Source organism: Falco biarmicus, chromosome 11 (assembly GCF_023638135.1).
Source record: "Falco biarmicus isolate bFalBia1 chromosome 11, bFalBia1.pri, whole genome shotgun sequence".
Classification (NCBI taxonomy): Eukaryota; Metazoa; Chordata; class Aves; order Falconiformes; family Falconidae; genus Falco; species Falco biarmicus.
In genome coordinates, this window is record NC_079298.1 from 22,261,816 (window position 1) to 22,285,169 (window position 23,354).

A 23,354-nucleotide genomic window follows, 5' to 3' on the forward strand; every position below is an offset into this window, starting at 1 on the left:
AGAGTACAAACTGTCATGAAGCCAACTTAACATAACTGTTTCCTTTATACTCCAAGGATTCACAAGGGACTTCACTGCTAGCATACAGGAAATAAAGTCTGTTGTGCTAGAACAAGACTTTGTTTCTTACAATTTAGAAAACTACACAAAGTTTCCTTACAGGAAATGTTACATTCATACAAATTCCAATATTTATTTGTAGACAAAAATTGCCATTCACATAGCAGGAAAACTAGATGAAAACAGACAGCATAGACTTAAGGCCATTATGAGGTATTGGTGAAACAGACCTGCATGACGGCAATAAATACAACTACACAAAAATGTGCTTAAATGTAGAGATATCTTTATTATTGTTTCCTTTTCCAGTACCAGCCTAATTTCTTAACAGGAATCTTTGAAAATAAATTGCTACATGAATGCATTTCTTCAGTGAGGAGCTTGCAGAGTTTATTTTAGGTAAGGCTCGTCTTCTGTTGTTACACTATTCGACCAAGATATATTGACTTGGGATATTTTTCCTTTAGATCAGGCCACTGAACGATGAAATAATCCGAAAAGTAGTACAGAATCTTTCCAGACAGGGATAAAGTTTCCACACGGCAGATGCTCTCTACATACACAATGATTGCTCTCTTCATTCCTAGAAGCCCAAGAAGAAGAGCAGATATACAGACAGGAACACATGTTCCTGGTCCATTGCACAATATCTAAAAGAGATGAAACATTTTACACAAGTAAAGCATGAGGTTTTTTCATATGGTGAAGAATTAAAAGTGCACACATTCATATAATATTACATTAAAAAAATATTTCCAAAGATATTTTATAAAACAGAAGAGGCAAGTGAATATGAAAAAAAAAGGGTGGTAGGGGGTGGGGTGGGGGGAACAGCACAAACAAAAGGAATTATTTCAAAGTAGCTGCCAAAAAAGATAATCTTTCTTTACATGTCAAGGAAGAGGAAAAGAGCTCTGAAAGGGCACAGTTAATTTCTATGAAGGAAGAACTCCCTGACTTGTGGCTATGTAACTAAACCAGCTTTCAACCTCAGTCACAGCTTTGCGTCTCAATCATGAGATCTCTGCACAGATTAAGGCATAATAAGGCCAAAGAAGTTTAATTAGGCTTACTAAAGCTGGGATCCAGTTATAAACCTCTTGAACTTTGGCTTAAGTCAGCAAAACACTGAAGAGTTCAGCAAAAATGTGCTGATGAATTAGGACCTTCATCAGAATCTACCAGGGTACATTAGGCACTCTACTTAGGCATCAAAATTGATTTCAGGCAAGATGTTTCTTAGTAAATTTAACTACTACCGTGGAATCAGCACTTTTCTGCACAGCTGGGGATTATATGGAAATAAAGAGTTCTTTTATAAAATCATGGCCCTATATTCTATAAACTCACATGTCTTAACTCCAAATACAGCAGTATCTGAAAGATATATTGGTGGGGGGAAAGAAAAATACTAGTTTCTGTTTCAGGGCCGTAGCAATCATTTCAGAGTGTTTCCTTCCCTGCTTTGTGGCAAGATCCGACTGATGAACTGACTAACAGCACCTTGCCTCGGTCAAAAGCAGCAGCAGTTTTGATGCTACTGAGTTCCAAACTATCACCTATACTTTCCTTTGCCTTTAAGATGATGCCAGAAATCTAGCTTGGGGATGTGATGACCATGATGCAGGGTTTTCTTATCAGAACCAACAGAATGTAATACTGTATGCAAAATTGTTCTGATTTTATTGTTGATCTTAATTTAACTATTTATTCATGCAAGATTTACTGACTTTTTCTTAGAAGTCCCTTATAAGCAACAGGCTGTATACTGGTTTAATTTTGAAATTTTAGGTTATCAACAGCAACAAATACTTGTATAAGAAAACTGCAAAAGTGTAATTCTTTTATATTAGCAATTATTTAGCTAAAAGGCAAAGAAGCTGAACACTTCAACTTTGCATACTATATTTTTGAAATCAGAGTAATATACTATTGTTCCAAACCTGCTGAACCTGATTGCAAATAAATCCATGCTGGGACTTTAAAACATACTATACAACTTGCTGAGAAGGAAGATCTGTTTTTTATACATTTATACATGGCAAGCAAGGATATAACCACACACGCTGCCTTTTCTTATTTCAAAGAAACGTTTCCATACCTGTGAACTAAACCATGCATTTTGCCCTATTTCTTGACAAGTTTGATGAATTTGCACTGATGTTGATTGTGCTACTGGTACATGGCTACCGATATTTCAGTTAAGGCATGTTTAGGTATCTCTATTTGTAGTAACATTTGTTACTGTGGTGTAAACATAGGAAACAACTTGGAGCATTCTCCTGTGTTTGCAGGCAAAACCCACCAGGGTCCCTGATATGGAATCTGGTCTGTTTCAGACCAATACATAAGAAACACGAAAACAGACCAAAAAAGTTATTTACTACCTTTTTTTTCTGTGAGCTGAGTATTCAGTCTGACTACTGATTTCAGATTCAATATGCAGCTTTAAGCAAACAGATAAAAATGTGCACCATTGCTAAACAGAAAATCCACTTTCTTTTTCCTTTAGTAGAGCTACCTAGAGTACAAATATTGTCTGATCTTCATTGCTTCCCAAGCCCTTTTTCTGTTGCATTAATCTCCCCTGTCCTTTCTTCAGTGTCTTTCATTTTGATGTTTCTCTGTGCTCTACCCAGCCCTCAGATGTCTCCTCTCTTCCCTGGTTTTCTTTGTGATCTCCGGTATTCATCTCCCTCTGCATTCCTATTTCCAGGCGCCCTTCCACCTGTCTTCCTTCTGGACTTGTACTGGCTCTGCGCTCTCGTAGACTCCCTCCACTATGTAAGCTCAATCCAGTCGTCTAAAGCAAGTAGAGAGTTTGACTTTGGTCTCTTACTTTCCGCAGTCTGACATGAAAAAATACCAGTCACAGACATGATTTAGGTCAGGTAGGCATCCTAACATTCTCCTCAGCCCAGAAGTTGAGAACTGTAGAACAGGTTTTATAAAAAGCTGAATTATTACAATCATGGTCTTTATCAAGCCACTGTGCCATATGCTTCATCGTGCTTCCCTCCTCTATTAAACTTGTCTAGAAGCTCCAGTCTTTTTGGTATTCTTGTGTTTAGATGCACTCACAAAGGTAAATGCTAGAATGAATTCCAAACTAAAAGATCATGAAATGAAATAGTAGTAAAGGGGTCTATTTGTGAATCTATGTGTAGCTTTAAAGGCCACACTGAGTTGCTGTTATTACTTTGCTGAAGCGCAAAACAGAAAAGCGATAATCAAAAATTTAATTTATCATAATCATGATAAACTACCTTTACTATATCCAGGTTTTAATATAATGCACTCAGTTTATACCTTCTATTGCTTTCTTATAACTTGTAAGCTGCTTTTCAGATGCCCTTTGATTAATGGAAAAATACTTGCATGCGGAGAAAAAGGATCAGGAAAATTATGGACTAGGCATCTCTAAAAAAAACCATGATCGTAACTCATGTCCTCTGCTCTTTCCCCTTCCACACATATTGGTTCAAACAGGACAAAGGAGATGTGGTTCTGCAGGATCTCTGTATGCAAAATTCCCATAAAATACTCATCTGCCTATAGATGTTCTTGTTCTAAAATGCTTGAGTCTCGGAATTGTCCCCTGAAAGAGACTCTGGTACAAACCTGCTGAAGCCAACAGACAAAGAGATACCTATCTGAATTTGGGGTCGTGATCTGTAAGTCAGAACTATTAATCAATCTTTCTGATCATTAAAAATTAACCTTCAGTTAACCTTCAGTAAGTGTCTGGAGACATGTTGTACCTAGGACTGGTGCAGCTGCTCATGTGTTGGAGTGGCAATTCCCCTCCAAAAATCTGGTCTGACCAGTCCTTACTTACTCCCTCTCACACTGTCAGCAGGAATGGAGACCAGTATTCCTTTTGCTTGGAATCTAACATCATACAGTCAACTTCTGAGAAAACAAGTATGCACATTACTAAGAGGAACCACTGTGGAATCTTTAAGCTAGAAATGCTGCTGTCCTGCTGCTGACAATATTCAAAGCTGTTGATGGTGGAAAGGAACTGAATCATCTACAGCCTTCCTTAAACTTGTAAGAGAAGATGAGCTGTCCTACTAGTGAATTTCAAAACATTGTTGAGAAGTAAATTTTGGAGAATGATTGATGTCTTCCACCTTGAAAAGACTTTTGTTTTTCCCCTCCAGCAGAATACAAACATCTCTCAGGGAATCCAGTGGCAATCATTAGTATGCTGTGGAGAAGAAGCAGGCATCTATTGGGCAAGAAGGGACCAGGGCCTCTACAAGGTCACAGGCTATTCAGGGTAAGTGTTTCCCAATATCTGTTTACTTTAGCTACAAGACTGCCTGTAGAATATTTGCATTGCACGAGGTCTCGCTGAGGATCTCTAGTTTATTTGGTTCAGCCTTGCTTGGTGAGGTTTGGAGACAATTTTTGTGTCACCTTTGTGACCTCTTGAGCTGCAACTGCCTAAGGACTTTCTTGGTCACTGGACTATCTGACTTTGCTGCCAACAAACTGTAAGGGATCATTCCAGAAGCCAGTGCTACAGGTCTCCCTACACCATTTACGTTCACCTCTAATGCAAGAAATGTCCAGCAACTGTTATATTGGCTCGCTGGCTGCCTGGCTTCACAGGCCTATAAACTAAATCCTACATACTAAAATCCTCCAGCAATTAAATGTAACTAGACTTTTAAACAGTACAATAAACTAATCAATCTGTATATTCATGGAGGTTTAAAAGTAAAGGATCAGAATACAACATTTATACTTAGCAACTCTCTTGATAAATCTAATTTCATATTAATCACTTTAATATAAAACCAGAATAGTTCTTGCCTTTCTGTTTCAGATATTTTATACAGTCGTTGAAAGAAAACAAGCTAAGCCAGCAGTCTGGCACACTGGGAACACTGGCACATGGCATCACTGCTGATAAAAGCTGCTTTAGTGTTGGTGAATGCAGCACTGTAGCAGAGTGACATTTACCAGCTAAGACACTGAAAGCATAGCTCACAGCTTCACTGGGATTAAATGTCAGGCCAGCGGTTAAAACAAATATGAATAAAGCAGAAAGCTTGCAGTTTTTCTCATAAATATATAAACATACATTTGCTGTACATCTTTAATGAACAAGTTACAACAATCAAAGGGAGGACAACATAAGTCCCCTTAAACTTAGAAGAAAATGGAAAACTAATGTGAGATTTGCTTTGCATAAGAAACTGTGAACACCTGCTGTTCTCCTTAATGACTTCCACAGAGATTGCCCTTTGCCACCTGGACAAGAGTAGAAAAACTGCCCAGCTTTCTGGGGCTGGGTGGACTTGTGGTGGGAGAAGGCTACTTGCTGCTGCAGGGTGATACACATATGTGAGCTGAAGACTGTGCTGTTTGCCAGCTATGGAGTAACCTCCTGGAGCACGTTTAGGACATTGCTCAGGCCTCCTTAGTCTTGGTAATGTTCCTTTCCCCACAGTGTTAAGTAACTGGAGATAAGGGAATAGAATGGTGGTGATAGAAAACTACTAAAAGAGGCAAAGGTGAGTGCAGTGATACAGAACTGACCCAAGCTGGGCTAGCAGCATGATCTTTGTACACCCAAGCAAGTAAACAGACCTACTTTTTTAACAATGTAGGAAAAAACTCCAAACAATTAGCTATTTTCTGCTTATTGAGGAAAAACTGTGGGCCTAAAGCAGTAATTTATTAATAATTTTTTGTGTGTGTGTTTTTGCTGGACTGCTAAAACTCAGCTTTTGTTGATAAGTACTTTGTTTCAATGGCTATTTAACAGCTGGAGACAAAAAAAAAGAAAAGCCAAGGAAATTTGAACAGCCATTCCTGATATTTTAAGGAAGGTAAGGGAAAAGGGGATTAAAAAATGACAAAATATCAAAGAGAGGAAGTGGGAAACCAGTTTGAACTATGACCAAAAAGAAGTTCACATCAGGAAGAAAAAGGAGTTTTAAAACATAGCCATATTGCCATGCTCCCTAAGAAGGGACCTGAGAACAAAGCTTGCCTGTTTGCAAATAAGACTTCATTCATAAACAAAAAAAAACCCAAAACAAATCCCTTAATTCCTCTATCAAGAAAAAGGAGGAGCAGAAACCAATCTCACTTGGCTCTGATGAAAAATTTACACCATCTACAGATGTGACAAAACTCCTCAGCCAAAGGTATTTTCAGCAGAATGCTCCTTGATTTGGACAGTTTGACAGGTTTCCACCTTCCTAGGCAAAGGCTTTAGAATGAGTCTTTGAAGGTCAGAAAGGAAACACACCAACTGGAGAAAGCAGCTAAAGGGATTGTCAGTCTATGTGTGTTATATTTTTGTTTTCATTGTGTGTTCTTAGTTGAGGACAGATACCCAAATGTTGGGTTGTTGGTAGCTGGACTTGTATAGCAAAAAAATGCCAAACCAAACACACACAAAACCCCAAAACAAACACAAAAAAACCCAAACCTGAAGTGCCATAGCAAGTTACAATACATGGAAACCTTACAAAAATCAGCTTTTAAGAAATGCTAGAAATAATGGTCGACAAAAATAATAAGCCTTTCACAAAGGTATCAGGAGTAACAATAAATGCAGTTCAATAACATACAAATACAGAAAACTAAAAGGGTGTAAAAGACATGGTCTTGACTCAAAGAAAGCCTCCTTCGTGAAACTACAAATCTGACCATAAAATAACCTGAAGGATCTTTCAGAAACAAGGGAAAGGGAGTACAGAATGACTCCAGTGACAGGGAAACTAAGCAGTCACATTTAGTGAAAGCTGAGTAGAGGTCCTTGGACACTGAAAGGAAAACTAAAAAAACCCCACTGTACTCCTTTTTATGTCAGGGCTAGTTTTGGACTCCTGCGTTCACCAGGTAGGTGCTAGGGGTTTTGATGTTTCAGGAGTTTACTGCCTTTTATGCTTTCAGAGTGGAATAACCAATGTTTTCGTTTGTGTGTTTTTTTGTTTTGCTGGGGGGAGGTTGTTTCTGTGGCACAAGAGAATCTGCAATGAATTCATTTGTATTCTGCTATGTAAATTACAGTATCTCATGAGCTCATCAGCCCTTGCTTGTTTTTAGTATCATGTTACTGTTTTGAAAACTTCATACTAATGCCCTGTGAGGTGAAGAATCCAGCCGAACATTTTTTTCCTTCACCTGCAGAAGTACAGAGTGCTACCTAAAAAGGCAGCTGTAGTCTGGCTTCTCAGCCTCTGCTGTTCCCATTCCTGCCCCGTGATTCACAAGGCCCAGGTTTCACCGGCTACTCAGTGTTTCCCGAACAGCCCCTGAGCCTGTGGGAAACACAACTGCAGGCATTACAGCCCTGCAGTTGTGGGACCTGCTTTCTTAATATTGGAGATGCTCTAACCGTGAAATTAAATTAACAAACCCATCAGTGAACAGATACCTCAAATTTTAACTGGAACTAGATTTACCTGATGAGCTCGTGACCAAGATGCAAGCTTGGAGAGTCAAGAAACCTGGGCTGTACTCACAGCTGTGCTGTGGACTTATCATGAGATTTGGGGCAAAGTATTTACTTTCTCTCACATCGGTATTTCTTACTTTAACACCAGGAAAACAATAGCTTACTCCTCACAAGGGATGCATCAAAATTCCTGTATATCCTTCTCAGTGAAGATCTCCAGGTATGGAGAGTATTGCTTTTATTAGCATGCATTTTGAGTCAGTAGCATATTCTGAGAATAAGATAAAATGTATGTGCTATTTTCTTTTGACTAGAATTATTTTTTTAATACGTTCAGATATAGCAGGCCCTATTTATTAAGAATCAATTTCTGCTAGTAACTCTGACGGCAACTTTAGTTCACCTGGATGGTGAACAGAAAAACTGTTACTTTTTCTTAAATGAGATAACTGTAAAAAGTATCAAGAAATACATTGCTCCTCTACACAGAGGTACTGCAGTTATGACAGAAACAAGATCTCTTCTACGGAATATAAATTTATTTAGTAATCAGGAAAACAAGACAATTCTGAGAATTTACGACAGAAAGGGATTTATCCTTAACTCAAATACTTAAGTGTGTGGGAGGGAGCGTTCTTATTAAAGCTCTTCTTGCTAGTCTAGCTCTTTAGCATGTCTGAAAATTCAAGTTTTGAACCTCAAGCAAAACTACGTTAGACTTGTTAATATTTTTTAAGGTGTTTTTTTTAATAAAAAATTAGGAACCTTTTCCAACAATTCTTTATTATTGTTATTGATGGGGAGAAAGGAGAATTTCAGGTACTGTTTGAACAATATAAAGGTCATTAAGCTACCTACTACTTAAAGATCTTCTTTTTGAAGAATTAAGATCTTATCCAGTTCGCTTCCCTCCACAACCTGTTCATTAAACGAGCTAAAACTTCACAGCCTATTTGCTGTTTGAACTTACCTGTGGAATGCAGGCTAGGACAAAATAATCTAGATGTGTAGTTTGATGTAAATCAGACAATCAAGTAGAACTGAATTATCCCTGGGTACACTTTTATCTTCTACTGTCTAAATCAGTTGAATCATCTGGGGTGCAAAAAGATAGCTACAGCGTTCTGTAGGAACAGCTTGTGTTCAGGCTGGTCAGCAGCTATAGCTTTGTAGCATTGCCATGAAAACCTTTCTAGTCCACGTCTGTGTCTTGTTGGTACGGTTCCCATTGTTGTTATACAATACACACAGTAGGTGAGATGCTCTTCAAAACAAGCAGAGGCATGTGTGGTCTTACAGGCCGATCATGGATCTTATTTATCCTGGTTAGGTAAATGCCAGCATGGGGAACAGGGAAGTAGAAGAGAAAGGACTTAAATTAGCATACTGTGCAGTTGGGTTTCTGACATGCACTGTTTTTTCCCCTGAGTATTATTTTCATCGTAGGATGAATTATATTGGGAAGCATGACCAACTCCCTCGTTTCCATAGCTCTCACTTTATAAAAGCTTGGAGAGAGGGAGACAAAAATCCTACCTAGTGGATTTTTCTATGGGAGAAAAGGAGAGCTTCTACAAAACCACTAGGAACTAGATCTAACAACAGGATTTAATGGTAACAGCACCAGGTGTTGTCATTTCTGCCTTCTAGGCACTTAGTGGCCTGAACCAAAGTTACCAGCCCAGTGTCCTCAGGGGCAAAAGAAAAGAAAAGAAGTCCAGCTGATGTGATCTGGATCTGAACCCACATGCATAGTGAGGGAAGCTACTAGTTTCTGGATCTCAGCAGAGCTCAGGAGTTCAGCTATGCATATGGCTATCTGACGCTGTAAAGACTTAAACAGCTCAGGTCTGTTTCTGGGTACGCCTAGGGGCTTTACTGATGAAAAGGCAGATAACTGGGGCCATTAAGAACCTCAGAAGTTAGGCAATAGTTTAGTAAGGAAAGTCTGAGAATCTAGATTTGGACGCATAAAGAAACACCGCAGGCTTGGCTTTTTTTTTTTTTTAGTATGAAGCTAACCTTAGGCACACTACTTAGCTGTCTCTATTTCAGGTGAAAGGTGGCAGGTCCATCAGTGGGATTAAAAGGTCTTTGAAGTGGTAGTTTCCATCAGCATACTCCCCAGCCTAACTGCCAAATGTAAAATGAGAAACATAGAACCAATGAATGGAAAATACTAATAAATGACAGGTGTGAAAGTAGTACTAATGCCCAAGTCTGTGGGAACATTAGTGGTTATTAAAACATTAAACTAACACCCAGACTGTCAGTGGGACCAACCAAACATCATGACCTTTGCCAGAGGCTTGTGTCAAGAAACAGTGGCAGCAGTGAATCTTGTGAGAAACTATGGGAGACAGATAGAAGGCTGGTTAAAAAAGGACAAGATTGCCAAGGCAGATGCAGGCTGGAGAATAAACTAAGTCCTTAACTACGTGTTCTTGTTCTAAATGTCACCTTGGCTGAGTCTGAACCTGACCAAAGTCTCTTGGTCAGAGCACCATGAGAAATACCATCTAACCGTACAGACCCTACTTAAAAATAAGGGCTTATTTCACCTCCTGATATCAAAAACTACTGCTTATTATAGCAACCTGCTTCTACTCAAAAGGAAAGGAGAAATTACATCCAAAGACTGATGAATATAATCAAACATATTACTAATAATGGCCTAAAATGAGCCTTTAATTGCAAATCTCAATGTGTGTTGCATTAGTCAAGCATTCATTTTACTAGAACTTGAAAGTGGCATTTTAAGTTAGCTAGAACTGATATTTTTATGCATATACAAACATCTTTGAGGCTATTGCCTAATCACTGCAGCTGGTATAGCAAGAATCTGCATCAAATACCTGCCTGAAATGTCTTCACAACGCAAAACTTAGAGGTGTTAGCAGTCTGTATCTGCATACCAGTGGCCTGCTTCAGTGGTCACATTCAGCAAGACCGTTTACTTGAATCCATGCTTTAAAACATACATGGAAGTGTGACCAGGGTGTTCCATTAGGTTCATAATGAACCTGATAGCTGATGAGTTAAGACTGACCAATCTTTAGTATAGACTCTGCTTCAATCTAAGCTGTCAGTTCATCTTTACTGCTACTTCCATCTTCTGTCTGAAACGTGGTGTCTATAAGCATGTCTAACTGGCGGTCACAGAAAGAGCAGAGCTACAACCTAGCTTAAAACTGACTGCTTTGAATAGCTTTAGATGTTTATCTGTGCTCAGCGGTGGCTGCAGGGTAGCTGTACACAGCGCACAAGGTAGAGGAGGGATAAGACTCATATTTTCATTAACACTGAGAAGTTAAACACAAATTTTGATGGGTTAACTTTGTTTTCTTTTTAGACTATATGATTTGTGTCACTGAAGGTCTTATTCTGATGTTCTTATTCTTCCTTATTTTGACTGTTTTGATCCTAGAAGAACAATAGTACATCAGACATATTGTCAATCTGGTTCAGAAGAATTATGAATAGTGGGGAAAGACTCAGTGTACAAAAGAATGCACTAGCTAGTCTCAATACTGCATTATACAAAGTTCACTTGTTATGAAGTGAATAGAGAAAAAACGCTACCACCCAGATTTTGTAGCTTTCCACAAAGTTCTAATAAGAACAGTGATATACAGGACAGTAATTTACTATTCGTCATAGTAATTTGTTAAAGTGCTATGAACTTAAGACATTTTAGGCAGGGCACAAAGAATGGAAAATCTTAGCTAAATGAAATAATGATCTCCTTTCATATTGCTTACTGTGTGAACACTTCTGTAACAACTCCAGAAGCTTGTAGTGAATTTAACCAGCCAGGGGAACAGGCGTGTGTGATGGGATGTGCAGTCATAAAAGAATTGGTAGAGTGCTAGAAGCATAATGAGCTGTGGAGGTTTCAGGCTTCTAGAAGGAAGTTTAAAAAGGAGAGACTCATTCAATTGACCGCTGGCGGGGAGGGAGACAGCAGACCTTGTACTTGCTGTGCAAATGTAAACTTCTTACTACAGACTTCCCACGGGAAGGAGGCCCTAATGTGGAAGGACTGCTGCCTTTGCCTGATTTAACCCAGGTTTTTCCAAATAGAAGTGATCTGAAAGTATCTGTTTATTTCAGGCAGTAACAACTGCTGAGAATGTTGTCCAGAAAAGCAAAAAAAGTCTCATCCTAAGGGTCCAGGATGCACAGTCTACTAATGAATGGAGCTTTACATAGCATTTCTGCACAGTTCTAGGTGAAATTTAATGTAATTACATTAAAGGAGAGCAAATTGCTGACCCAATTACATAGCCTGTCTATGGCTGAGAACAAGGACTGGATGCAATCTCTGTACAGCTTACTGCTGTGTGGTGCACCCATATAAATTCTTTTCAGTTTTAATTTCAGGTATGCCAGAATGACCGGAATAATCACATCTGGCAAAAGGGCTGTATCACCTGAAGACCTGACTTCAGGGTTAATAAACTGGCCCAGAGACAAGGACAATAGTTCTGTAAGCAGCAAGAGAACTTAAGACTGGTTTCCTCTGAACTTGTACCTGTGGACGGACTTCAAGCATATTATAGGAAGGCCATAACATTAGTTTATTCCTTCTTAGACATCAAATGATCTATGTAAGACTCAGTAATTTTCTCTATTTTTGGGAAAAACCTCTGTGCAGCTTGTCTAATTTTCTGTAACTAAGAAGAATTTTCATCTTTCCCTAGAGAGCAGATCTTCTAACATCTCATTCTGGGTTTATGTTTCTTCTCAGCTTTTCTCTCAATGAAGGCAATAAAAGTCTCTCTTCTCTAACCAGCTGCCTGTTTTCACGGTAGGAATTTGCGGTCTTTGAAGATATGACTGTATGTTAAACCTGGCTGCAGCTGATGAATGGTTTTAAAAGCTTTTCTGGGGGAAGAAAGGTGTAGACAGTGTGTGTTGGCACAAGCCTTTCTTTCCTGGAATTCAAGGCTTCTGCATAGGAAGCCTATCTAAGGTTGACACGTAAAAACTGCCCAGCATACATGCAGAACACCGACACTTGTAGTCCTATAATTTTTGGCTATAGGAACATAAATGAATCATCACTTCTGACATCTTAATTCTGTTACTTGGTTTAATATATCTAAAGGGACTTAACTTAGCAGAGTGCAGATGTTCATAACTCAGAAATGGGCCTCTTGAAGATGATCTCAAACCGAACAACTAAGCTAACTTTTACATTTCTTAAACTCTCTGGGGGCCCATTTCAAGTGTGGGTCAAGTCCCGCAAGACAGCAAAGGTCTCCTGGAAGTTGTTCAGTTCTTTCTGAACTCACTGTCTTGAGGAAGGGTTAGATGGAACCGCTTTCTCATGCAAAGTAAACTAAGAAGCTTTGCCAGAACATCAGTGTGAGATACAAAGGGGACACAGTGCTCATGTAAATAAGCACATATAAAGTAATTCCTGTGCAGTTATATTTGCTGTTTCCCCTTTACAGCTATTTTGGCTCCACAGATATGCTAGTTATGCCAGCCTAAGCCTATCTGCTCCAAATCTTGCTTTTGTGCACCTAATGGTTTCAGGCTCCCTTTGTAGTACTTCTGCATTCCTTGAAAACTGCAACGTTTCTGCTTTTCTCTAGCTTTTGGGTGTCTGGAGGACTTCAGTCGTTCCTTCAAACATGCACATGTTTTTGACACGCCTAAAATAGAGTGTAAGGATTTAGGAATCACTCATAATACAAATGACTTAGAAGCAATTAAAAGCTGTCTTTTCCTCCTGCAGTTAAACAAAAATAGTTGCCTAGACTGAAAATGTACAGTACCCATGAGCTCCACTGTTTAAAAATACGAAGCTCTCAGCATGATGTAATACTGTGCTTGTTTCTAAACTCGGTGTTGATTTCCATGCCAAAAGCTGTAGATGAGTCCTGTAAACGCCAGGATTTGTCCCATCCTTTAGTTCTTTAAACTACTAAGCATTTCATTTTGCCAAGGGTATGAGGAGTTGCAATTCACTGTGAACATTTTCTTCTAAAGGTGATTAAATATTACCAGTTGCTTCACATACCACATATAATCATTTCACTGGCAATCTGAGGCATTTTAATCCCTGAATCACTATACTTTGATAAATGTTTTAAAATCTTTACAGCTCTCAGACTTACCATATTTTATAGAATCCTTAAACTAAGATATGCATACAAGTAGTAGTATGCAAGCAGCTTTCAAGTGGTGTAAGATTTGGCGTAACACCAGAGGTGCTTTTGCCAGTGGCAGTTACCAGCTGCTATTGTGGTTGACGATGGTATCTGGCAAAAAAACACTTGGAAACTCCCTCCCCTCAAGCCCTTCTCATGTCATGGATGACTCTTTGGATAGCATTTTGAGTCAGTGGTTCCCTTAAACACTATAAAGGGCTTAAGGGCCTTGCTAAAATGTATCCTTCATTTTACAAGGACAAGTGTTTTTCAAAAGCATTAGGCTTTTACCAGTTTATCACAGTTTATCAACTCCAACACCATTTCTAATAATTCTATGTGTAAATCCCCCTGTCACTTTAAATTCTTCTTGTAAACAGAGAAACCATGGAATTAGATTAGTAACTTCCTGCTCTTCTATGATGTGCCCTGTTGACACTTTTGGTAATATATTAAGCTACACAGTGAGATCTTCCAGTCAATTACTTTTGCAATAATAAGTAAAAAAACCACCCCACCCCCCCAAAAAAACCCAAACTAAAACATTAACTAAAACCAGTGGTGTAGCAAAGTGATTCCGAAATTTGTTACCCATGTTTGTTCTAAGATGTCTGCTTCATGTAAACATCCCTCTGCTATTTCCCCTCTCAAATTAAAATCACTGTAAAAAGAATAGTAAGCCATCTCTTCCTCCTGTCCAACTTTATCTCCAGTTTTCAGAACAGGCTTGACAAACAAGAACTACAAAAAGCTACCTCTGTTGTTCTGCTCACTAAACTGCTCTGAAAATTCCAGCAAGTAACTTTTGATCTGTTAGGAACTGCCGGTACTATTGAAAACAATGAGATCAAATTTATTCCCAACTTCTCTAAACGTTTAAAACATCACAAATCTATATGAGCCTCTTTAGAATTAGCCATACACTTCACAGTGACAGCTAAAAAATAAGTCTGCTTACAAAGATCCTCTATGGGTGTATATATGCTGCTACTAAATTATGAAAAATATCTTGAAACTGCACAAGTTTTTACAGGTTTCATTAAAATATTTTAAACCCCATACCATATTAATTTGAAATTCTGCTAAAATAATACTTTTTTAAAAAACCTCGTTTGGATAACTGACTACTTAAGATAGCACAACTCTAGCAGAAAGCCACCTTTAACTAAAATTTCTCTTAAACAACAGTAGAACTTAAACTTGGGAGTCCAATGCGCTGCCTTTTGAGTCTTGGATTAACACAAAACTTTATTGATTGCCTCCCTCTATTTTAGTTCTATAATCTGCCAGCCCTGTATGCTTCTGGCTTGATTAACCCTGTGGAATATTGTAATTAGCATGAGAGTGCAGTTTTGTGAACAGCTTGAAAAAGTTACTGAAGTGCTGAGGCGTTGCCATTTCAGCAGTGATGTTTTTTGTTGAAGCAATTAATGCTAGTCAGCCAAAGACTAAATAAATATGCATGTAGCTGAAAAGTCCAGGTAAGCACAAGAACTGAATTTGTATGTATTTTCTGCTGGTCTGAACCTGCCTGTTCCAGACCGGTCATACCATTTCAGGAGCAAGTCCAGCCAACAGGACAACCAGGTTTTCAGGCACAGTTTGTGCTGTTGCAATCCTGAAGAGATAGTATCAAGAACCTGCAACCTTGTTTTTGCTGGCTCTACCAGCATTAACAAGGGAGTGACATGCTCTCTGATGTTACCTGCAAACTTTGAGAGGGGAAACTAGTATATACTGCTCTAATTCACCAGCAGTGCAACCTGTTCTTTCTTTCTTGGTGTATTGCTGCTATATCTCTTTCAGCTTTAATTTTACATTCAAAAATACCTTTTCTGAGAACCATAAATCATCTTAGCATACATATGCAATGTCTCGATATTACAAATGCTTTTATGATTGAAGATAAGCAAGTTCTCAATAAGTTAAAATTTACTTTACCTACCAAATCTGGTTTCCATTTGCAGGTCAAATGAAGGGAGTAAAGCATGGAGTGCAGGGTTGTTACCACTGAGGAGGTCCAAGATTGTCTAACCTCACGGCTTCTGGGAATGCTATCAAGGGTGAACTGGAAGAAAGCACGATAAGCTGAATTGTTATTTTTTTAAAGAATGTTGTTGCTACTTCTATAGTTATTAGATCTGTCTATGCCATCTTTTTTTTTTTTTTTAATCTAGCTTGGAAAAGTTTGGGTATGAAAACTTTTCTTAGATGCCTTGTTTAGTGTCGTGCTTAACGCTCCTGGCAATAAAGTAAAATGTAATACTAGAACTGTATATCTATTTTTTAAATCTCGTCTCACGTTACTTTAAAACATTCCTAACGTAATAAACAATTCGGCTAGAGCAGCTTCACGCGCAGTATGTTAACGTAGCGCCCCACCTCGTGGTCACCGAGACACAAGTCTGGGTCTGATTAGATACAACCCCAACCCGGTGATACTCTTCTGTCTCTTGCCTGTTCAAATTCTTCGAGGATTTACATTGCACAAAATGTAACAACTTTCCTCAGTTAATGTCCGGTGCACACTACTAAAAATGTAACAGCAAATATCACTATCCTTTAAACAAGTACTCAATGAGTATTCGAAAGATACGCAAAATGCATATTCAAAATGCAAAAAAATTGCATAAAGAAACAGGAAATAACATCTTATCATTAAATAAAAAATAAGTGTAAGAAATCATTTTCTTTGTTCTTTCCCTAGGAAAAAGTAGAGCTTATTCACTGTGTGTAAAAGGCATCAAATTAATAAAACACATGTGTTTTGTCTTGGAACACTGTAAGCAGTTAACTGCAGTTAGGTTTCTTGTACTCTTTGCAGATGACTGATGCAGAGGAACTACACCTAAGAACTACTGCTACATCAGAAGGCAGTCCAGATGCCAATGAGATTTTTGACTGTTTAAATGAAAGACAAATATAATAGCTGCAGTGCACTGTTCATTGATGTTGACATATTGTTTAGATTGCTTCGTGGGACCGAAGATCACTACCAATCTGGAAGAAGTCATATTGGGAGTGAGAGACCCTAATTATCATTATAAATACTGAAAATTCCCCAGTTACTTAAGATATACCATTGCTAATTGTCATAGTTTAGCTCTGGTGATGTGTGCCCAGGAAAGATTACGTTGTCAAAAGCTAGCTGTACAGTAAATACAAATTACAAATCAGTCTTGAATAATGTGGAAAGAATAAAAAAAACCCCAACACTTGCAAATGCAGAATATTAAGTTAATTTTCTTGACTGAAATTACCCTGTTTCATTGTGATAAGGTTTTTTAATTGCTGTGATAGTGGAAAGCATTAACAGATGTTAAAAACTGTTTGTTTTATGTTTTATTTGCAGGTGTTGAAACTCTGATTGCATTAGTCTGATAACAGAATATGGAAAAAAACATGCCCTCTGCTCCCCATTCAACAGGATTCTGGTTATCACTGCCTCTGTTTCTTAAAGCTTTGGAAGTGTTCAGGTGATAAAAAGAAATGCCGTAAGTGGAGTTTAGACCCTTGCATAGTATTTGGTCCTGCAAGGAATAAGTGTATGATAAGGTGGTTTTAGGCAGATCAGGTTTCAGGGGAACTATGCAGATGCTCCCTTCACTGTAAGAATGGTGTTAAACAGTATTTCCCGAAAAACTGTATGTAATTTTCTTCATCATTAAAAAACCAATTTCAGCAAAAATTGGCAGGGACCCCAAACAGTATTAAAGTAGAAATTTAGTTGCAGAATTCAAGTAAAGATCACACTGATTTTATCTATAATCTTCAAAAAACATGCTTGAAACTCTGCACATCAGTGCTATGTCATATGTTAGGACTTCAGCCCACATGTTAACTCTTAAATCTTAGGCTGAGAAACAAAACTGGATTTTGTTGTTGCTGGTTTTTGTTTGTTTAAAAGCCACTGCCAGATACTTTTGCAATCCCAGCCTTTCATCTGATGGAGTACTGCTAGTATTCCAGACAAAGGCATCTCCTGTATCTTTTGCTGGAAAACTGCAGAGTACATGTCTGATATCAGAAGCAGACAAATTGCTCCCCTATATTCTATGGTGTCACATTGTTGCATTTATTTTTCCTTACATTTTTAGTGGAGTCAGAAATCTTTTTGTTATTTGAAGACAAATGTTCCAAACTGGGAAGTCTATAATGGTTGACTGGGTACTGCAATTTCAAAACCAGTGATGTAGTCCTTTACCTAGTTAATGCTGTTGTTTTGCAAACATGCCAGGAGAAGTTGGTGGAAAACTGACACTGCTGTGAACTACAATAATATGCTCAACTGAATGTACTGCAATGCTTGCAAAGAAACTGGGTTTACATAGTGGGTTTTTTTATGTTGAGCAACAAGGTTTCTTAGTATGATACCTCTCATGAAACATAAAATGGAAAAGAACATGTGTCAGATGAGCACTACATGAAGGTTAGTTTATCCAGTTGCTCATCTTGGACATGACAAATGTGGATATAAGATCCAGTGAAGAATTCATGTTCTTCAGTCAACAAATCTAAGTTGTCTTTCTGCTGCTAGAGTAGGTTGGCAGGAGCTGAAGCAGGTTCTCTGTGCTGAGCACAGAATGTTCCCTGAGTAACAGCTCTGAGGGCATCCATGTAGAATAGCCGTGGTTACAGGCTGGGGGCAACAAAGAACAAAAAGACAAGTAACAGCAGGACCAGACACTTTTCGTAGGAGGCATTTTGGATATCTCTTTTTCCCTCAAAAAGACTTAGTGGGTAGAGGTGCAGCATTTTGCTTCCTGTAAGCAAGATGCTCATTCTGGCTTCCTTACCTTCTCCCTGAATACTGTAGCTTTTAGAACTGGGCTAGACCACAGACCAAAAAGAAATATTTTGGGGGGGTTTACATTATAATTTGTTAAATGAGTACACTGATTTCACCTTGGGTCATTATTGTAATGTCTTCTGTCCAGTCCTTAGTTCTGGAAAAATCTACTTTCCTGATGAGAAGAGAAAGGGAATGACCACAGGATGAAGCATTCAGACTTTTTCTTTCAATTTATTCAAAGCTGTAAGAAGCTACTAACACACGATTTTTAAATGCTTGATGATCTCCAGCATCCACGGTGCCAAAACACATACTACTTGAAACCACAATGAAAGTTAGCAGATACATGTTATAGGCATGTGACATTTACTTTCCAAAAGTTATCTTCCACTTTCACTCTAAATATTTTTGCTCAGTGGAAAAAGAATGGTCAAAGGAAAATGTTATCTGGACAGCAACCTTCGATGCAGCCAAAAATGTTCCTCTGACTTTCAGTGTTGAAGGAAAATACAGCTACCTGATCTTTTAGGAGTTGGAGGGGATATGGAAGGGAAGCTGCTTAGCAAAACTAAGTAAACTAGTGGAAAATAGCACAATCTTTTAATACTCAAAATACGTATTTTTAAGAAATGTAATAATCTAGGGTTGGACATTTTTCAGAGAAGTGAGTATGACTGTGTGAATGACTAATTAAAAAACAAGATTTCTCTGAACAGCAAATACCTCCAGTCACTTTACTAAACTTTCATTCTTGATGCACAATGGGAGAAGAGATAGCACGCTCAACTTTAAACAAAGTCATCTTCACTTGGTTCAGCAGCTTGTGGTAGACAAGGAACCTTCATCTTCCATGGGGAAGTGGGGTAAGCAAACTTAAAAATGTCATTCCTAAGTGAGCCTGTTGCTCACCTCAGCAGCAGCTGCTTTACATTAAAAGGGTTTTTTTCTGAAAATCATTGGTACAGTCCTAAAATCTTTTGTCCCAGTAGCACTTCTGAAGACAACAGAAATATCAGAAGCGCACCATATGAAATCAATACCACGTAAATAATTATTGTGTTGTACTACTTGCTCAAAAGGACTAAGGTTTTTGTAGTTAGACCATTCATTTCCATTGTACTTATTCCAGTTTCTGAAAAATAATATAATCTTTCTACTGGTTTAACTGGACATCAGGTAACACTTTAAGTCACCAGAGTCATACCGCTGGCTGTTAATCATAGAGCAGACTAGCTCAAAGCAAGCAAACATCTAATAAAAAGATAGACAAGGTAATTTCAGGGGGTTTTTTCCCCATGATTTTTAGGAGTTCAGCATTTGCTCCGGTCATCAACCAGAAAACTATCTGATACCAAGAGGTATTGCATAATTTCTAAACGTGTAACTAAATGCTTAATTTTAAAATCCAAACAAAACACAGTCTAGAACACAAAAATAATACAATTTCAATTAAGGTTTCCTTAAAAAAAATACTTTTACATATAATTTCTTAAAAAAAACCCAACATGGCACCAAGAGAAATGCCAAAATAAAAGGAAAAAGACCACGATACTTCTGCCCCAGTATTTTTATAGCTAAAATTAACATTTTGATGGCTAACTAGTTCAAAAAATTGAGAGATTTATTTTCAGCATGCATGCTTTTCTTGAGCAAGACATAGTCTTCTTTGTACAGTCACTTTCACTACAATTATGTTCCCTCATTGCTTTAAATGGACTGAAAGGAGGTAGAGACCATTTTAAGAGAAAGTAAGGAAGGTGGTAGTGAAAACTGGTAGCAACAATGGCTTTTGCTATTTTTAGGTATATTTACTCTGCATTTTCAGTGTCTTTCTAGCACAACATTAATCAATAGTGTTTATTTAGTTCACTTTTAGAACCGTAAAACAAGTATGGACAGAACAGCACCTTTAGCTGAACTATAGTGCAAGTGACTATCAATACCTAGTAAATCAAAAGCACCTGCTGATCTTAAAAATACCCTTTTAAAGAATCACTTCGAAATTGCCTTTAATTAGAATGTCATGTTAAGATAATTTTATCTTACAAGAGCATATTTAACAAGTTACCTGAGAATTGGGGAATGTTTCAGCCCTTTTTTGTTCAAAAGAACGTATTTTAGCTTCACTCATCTTATCTGAGTTTGCAAAAATATAATGTCTAGGAGAGTATGACTCTGACAAACAGCTAAGTAACCTCAGGATTTCTGTTGTGTGCCCACCTGTAAAAACAAAATGAAATGCAGTTAGTATATGAAAGATTTTGTAACTTTCAGTTTCTTCAGCTAAATCAGTCCCTTTTCCTTTTAAGACCTGTTAGTACTACTATTTTCAGCAACACACTTCTGAGAGTGGAGGATTCAGTTAAAGGATGGTTGAGACTGTTTAAGTAACATGGAGATGGTTCAGCTCTCACTGAAGCCGTATTGATGGAAGTTCTTCAGTTAAATAGGATTGAACCAGGATCAAACAGAAGTACATTTATGTTTAACATCCTGTACATGATGCAAAAATGACTGGGCAAAGAGTTATACTGTAGTCCATGCTCAAAAGCCATACCATGGTGCAACGGTCAAAATGAAGCTGAACAGCATCCAGCTTAGACCTGCACCACGGGAGCGTTAACTCCCACTGGCCTGGCCCAGTGTTCAGTCCTACAACCTGTAAGAGCAGGGGCTGCACTATCCCAGCTAGTAATACTGAAATGAAGCAGGCAGCAAGTTCGCTCTGCAGCTAGCCAGTGTAAAAGCTGAGTGCTGACAGAAGAAACAGTCCAGCTCCTGCCAAGTGCTTTAACCGCTGCCCTTGGACAGGTGCTGACAACCTTCTAACTGCAAGGTCACTTTGTTCAGGTAGCTAAATTGGCTCTAAACTGGAGAGAAGGGGAGGGTGTACTTACTGGGGTTTTGGGGAGTGGGTTTTGGTTTTGGTTTGTTTTTTTTTTTTTGTCAGTTGCGTTTCCTGAACAGGAATACCTGTAATGGTGGAAGAGGGGAGAGGGAAGATGGTGTGCATAGGTAAAGTGGAGCTGGCTCATCTTTTAACTTTTGGGCTGGATTGGCTCAACGTCAAACCATACCCCTAAGTATGAGCATAAGCGTTTACTAGATGTGTTACTTTTTCACTCTGCTGGAAGTTGAAGACCGAAACAGTAAACAAAATGTATTCCTTCTACCTCCTGCTGTCCAGCATCATTAGCCTCCTAAGAGACCTTTGCTATACAAATCAAGCACTCTTAGCTGGCAAACCGACAAGCAGCAAGAGCAACGATGTTGCATTAGACACGAGTTTGCCACCTTTCTACAGAATTCTGTGCACTACTTTTCAAATGTGTTTGGAGGGATTTTCTTGTGAGTGATGGTTTCTTGAAGGTTTCACAGATTTTAATGCAATCATCTGAGTATTCACAGAAGAGCAGGAGATTCCTACTTCAAAGAAGTCTTGAAAAATAGGCTTGAATGTTATATGAATCTTAACTGACTTGTGAATTATTTCATGCAGTAAGCATATGTTCAGTGAATGTATTTTTGTAATATGTACAAACTGGATTCCAAAGGACTGAAGGAAAACAAGCACGTTTCCAGCCCTGGCGGAAGTAAAGTGCCAGTCAAACTCTGATTGCAGAAAGCTCGTGGGATTATCACTCAATTAGCCAGTGCACAAAAACTACGGAGACACTGAGGTCATTAAATCAAAAGCCTGCCTGGATTTGTCAACTGCAAATTTTCAAGGTAGTCTAATTCTGGGAGGCAAATTAATTGCTCTGCAGCTCTGGGGAGGTAACAAGGAGTAGCAAACGCGTGTGCGTCCCCTTAGTGTGGGGGTGACTCGGACAACGGTGCTGCCTCTGTCAGACTCACGTGAGGCTCTCGTAAGTAAAGCACAGAAACGTGGTTCGGGTAAAATCACTACAAAACACCTCACACGTAAGGGGGGTCCCGATCTGTGGAACGCCTTGCCCTGAATCACCGTCAAGCCCCTTCTGTCAGAAGTTCCAGCAGCTGCACAGGTCTGTCCTGCATCAGTTTTAGTCAACGTATTTGTTAATGATTTCGGGGAAACGCATGTGCTGCCCGATGAAAAAGTTCAGAAACCAAATCGTAAGGCACAAATACGGGCGAAAATGCCGCAAATAATACTGAAGCTTAACAGTTGCTCAAATCAAGAGCTAAAAAGCCCACAGGCAGGCGGCGGCCCCGAGGGCGCTGGGCCCGGCGCGGGTGGGGTCCAGGAGCAGCCGTCGCGGCCAGAGCGGCGCCAGTCACAGGGCCGCCGGCGGGCAGGCCTCCCCTCAACCCGCCGCCGCTCCCGGCACACACCGGCGCGGCCGCCTCGGCCGCCTGGGCCCTCGCTCCGCGCTGCACGCCGGGAGCCGTAGTTCCCGGGGCCCGCCGCGGAACCCGCTCCCGCCGGCAGCAACCCCACTCACCGGAGCCGGCCACCACCAGAAGCCTGAGGGGAGGCGTCCGCCGGCCGTGGCGCCTCCTCGCCAGGAGCCCCAAGGGGACGAGCAGTAAGAGAAGGAAGAGGAGCAGGAGGGCGACCAGCCGCAGGGGCTCCATGGCGCGGCCGGAGCTGTCCCGCCGCCCCGCGCAGAGGCGGGCGGTGGCGCCTCCCCCGTACGGCAGCCGGCGCGGCTCAAACCTCCCTGCGGCTCCCTCAGGGGAGCGGGCCGGGCCGGGCCCGCGGTACGAGCGTGAGCGACGGGCGCTGAGGGGCAGGCGGTGGCTGGGCTGAGCCGGGGCGGCGGCGCCGGGCCCGGGCCAGGTTGGGTTGGGCTCGGCCGGGCCGGGCCGGTTTGGGGTGCCGCTGCGGCCTGTTCTCGGCCGGTTGGGCTAGGGGGCCGCTGCGGCCTGTTCTCGGCCGGTTGGGCTGGGGGGCCGCTGCGGCCTGTTCTCGGCCGGTTGGGCTGGGGGG

The 23,354-nt window shown here is 39.9% G+C and overlaps 1 protein-coding gene across 2 annotated transcripts; it reads right to left on the minus strand.

Annotated features, from left to right (window-relative positions):
• Positions 1-324: 324 nt before the first annotated feature.
• On the minus strand, positions 325-23,267 carry ALG14 (ALG14 UDP-N-acetylglucosaminyltransferase subunit). 2 transcript variants are annotated; one of them, XM_056355181.1, is made up of 4 exons: positions 22,867-23,267; positions 20,508-20,659; positions 15,593-15,715; positions 325-710 (listed from the first exon to the last, which is right to left on the minus strand). In XM_056355181.1, the coding sequence occupies exons 1-4, from the start codon at positions 22,997-22,999 to the stop codon at positions 480-482; spliced, it is 639 nt and encodes a 212-aa protein (XP_056211156.1). In that variant the 5' UTR covers positions 23,000-23,267; the 3' UTR covers positions 325-479. The 2 variants fall into 2 exon arrangements, with proteins under 2 accessions (XP_056211156.1, XP_056211157.1); XM_056355182.1 differs by having other exon boundaries at positions 325-643; positions 15,589-15,715.
• Between the last annotated feature and the right edge of the window lie 87 nt (positions 23,268-23,354).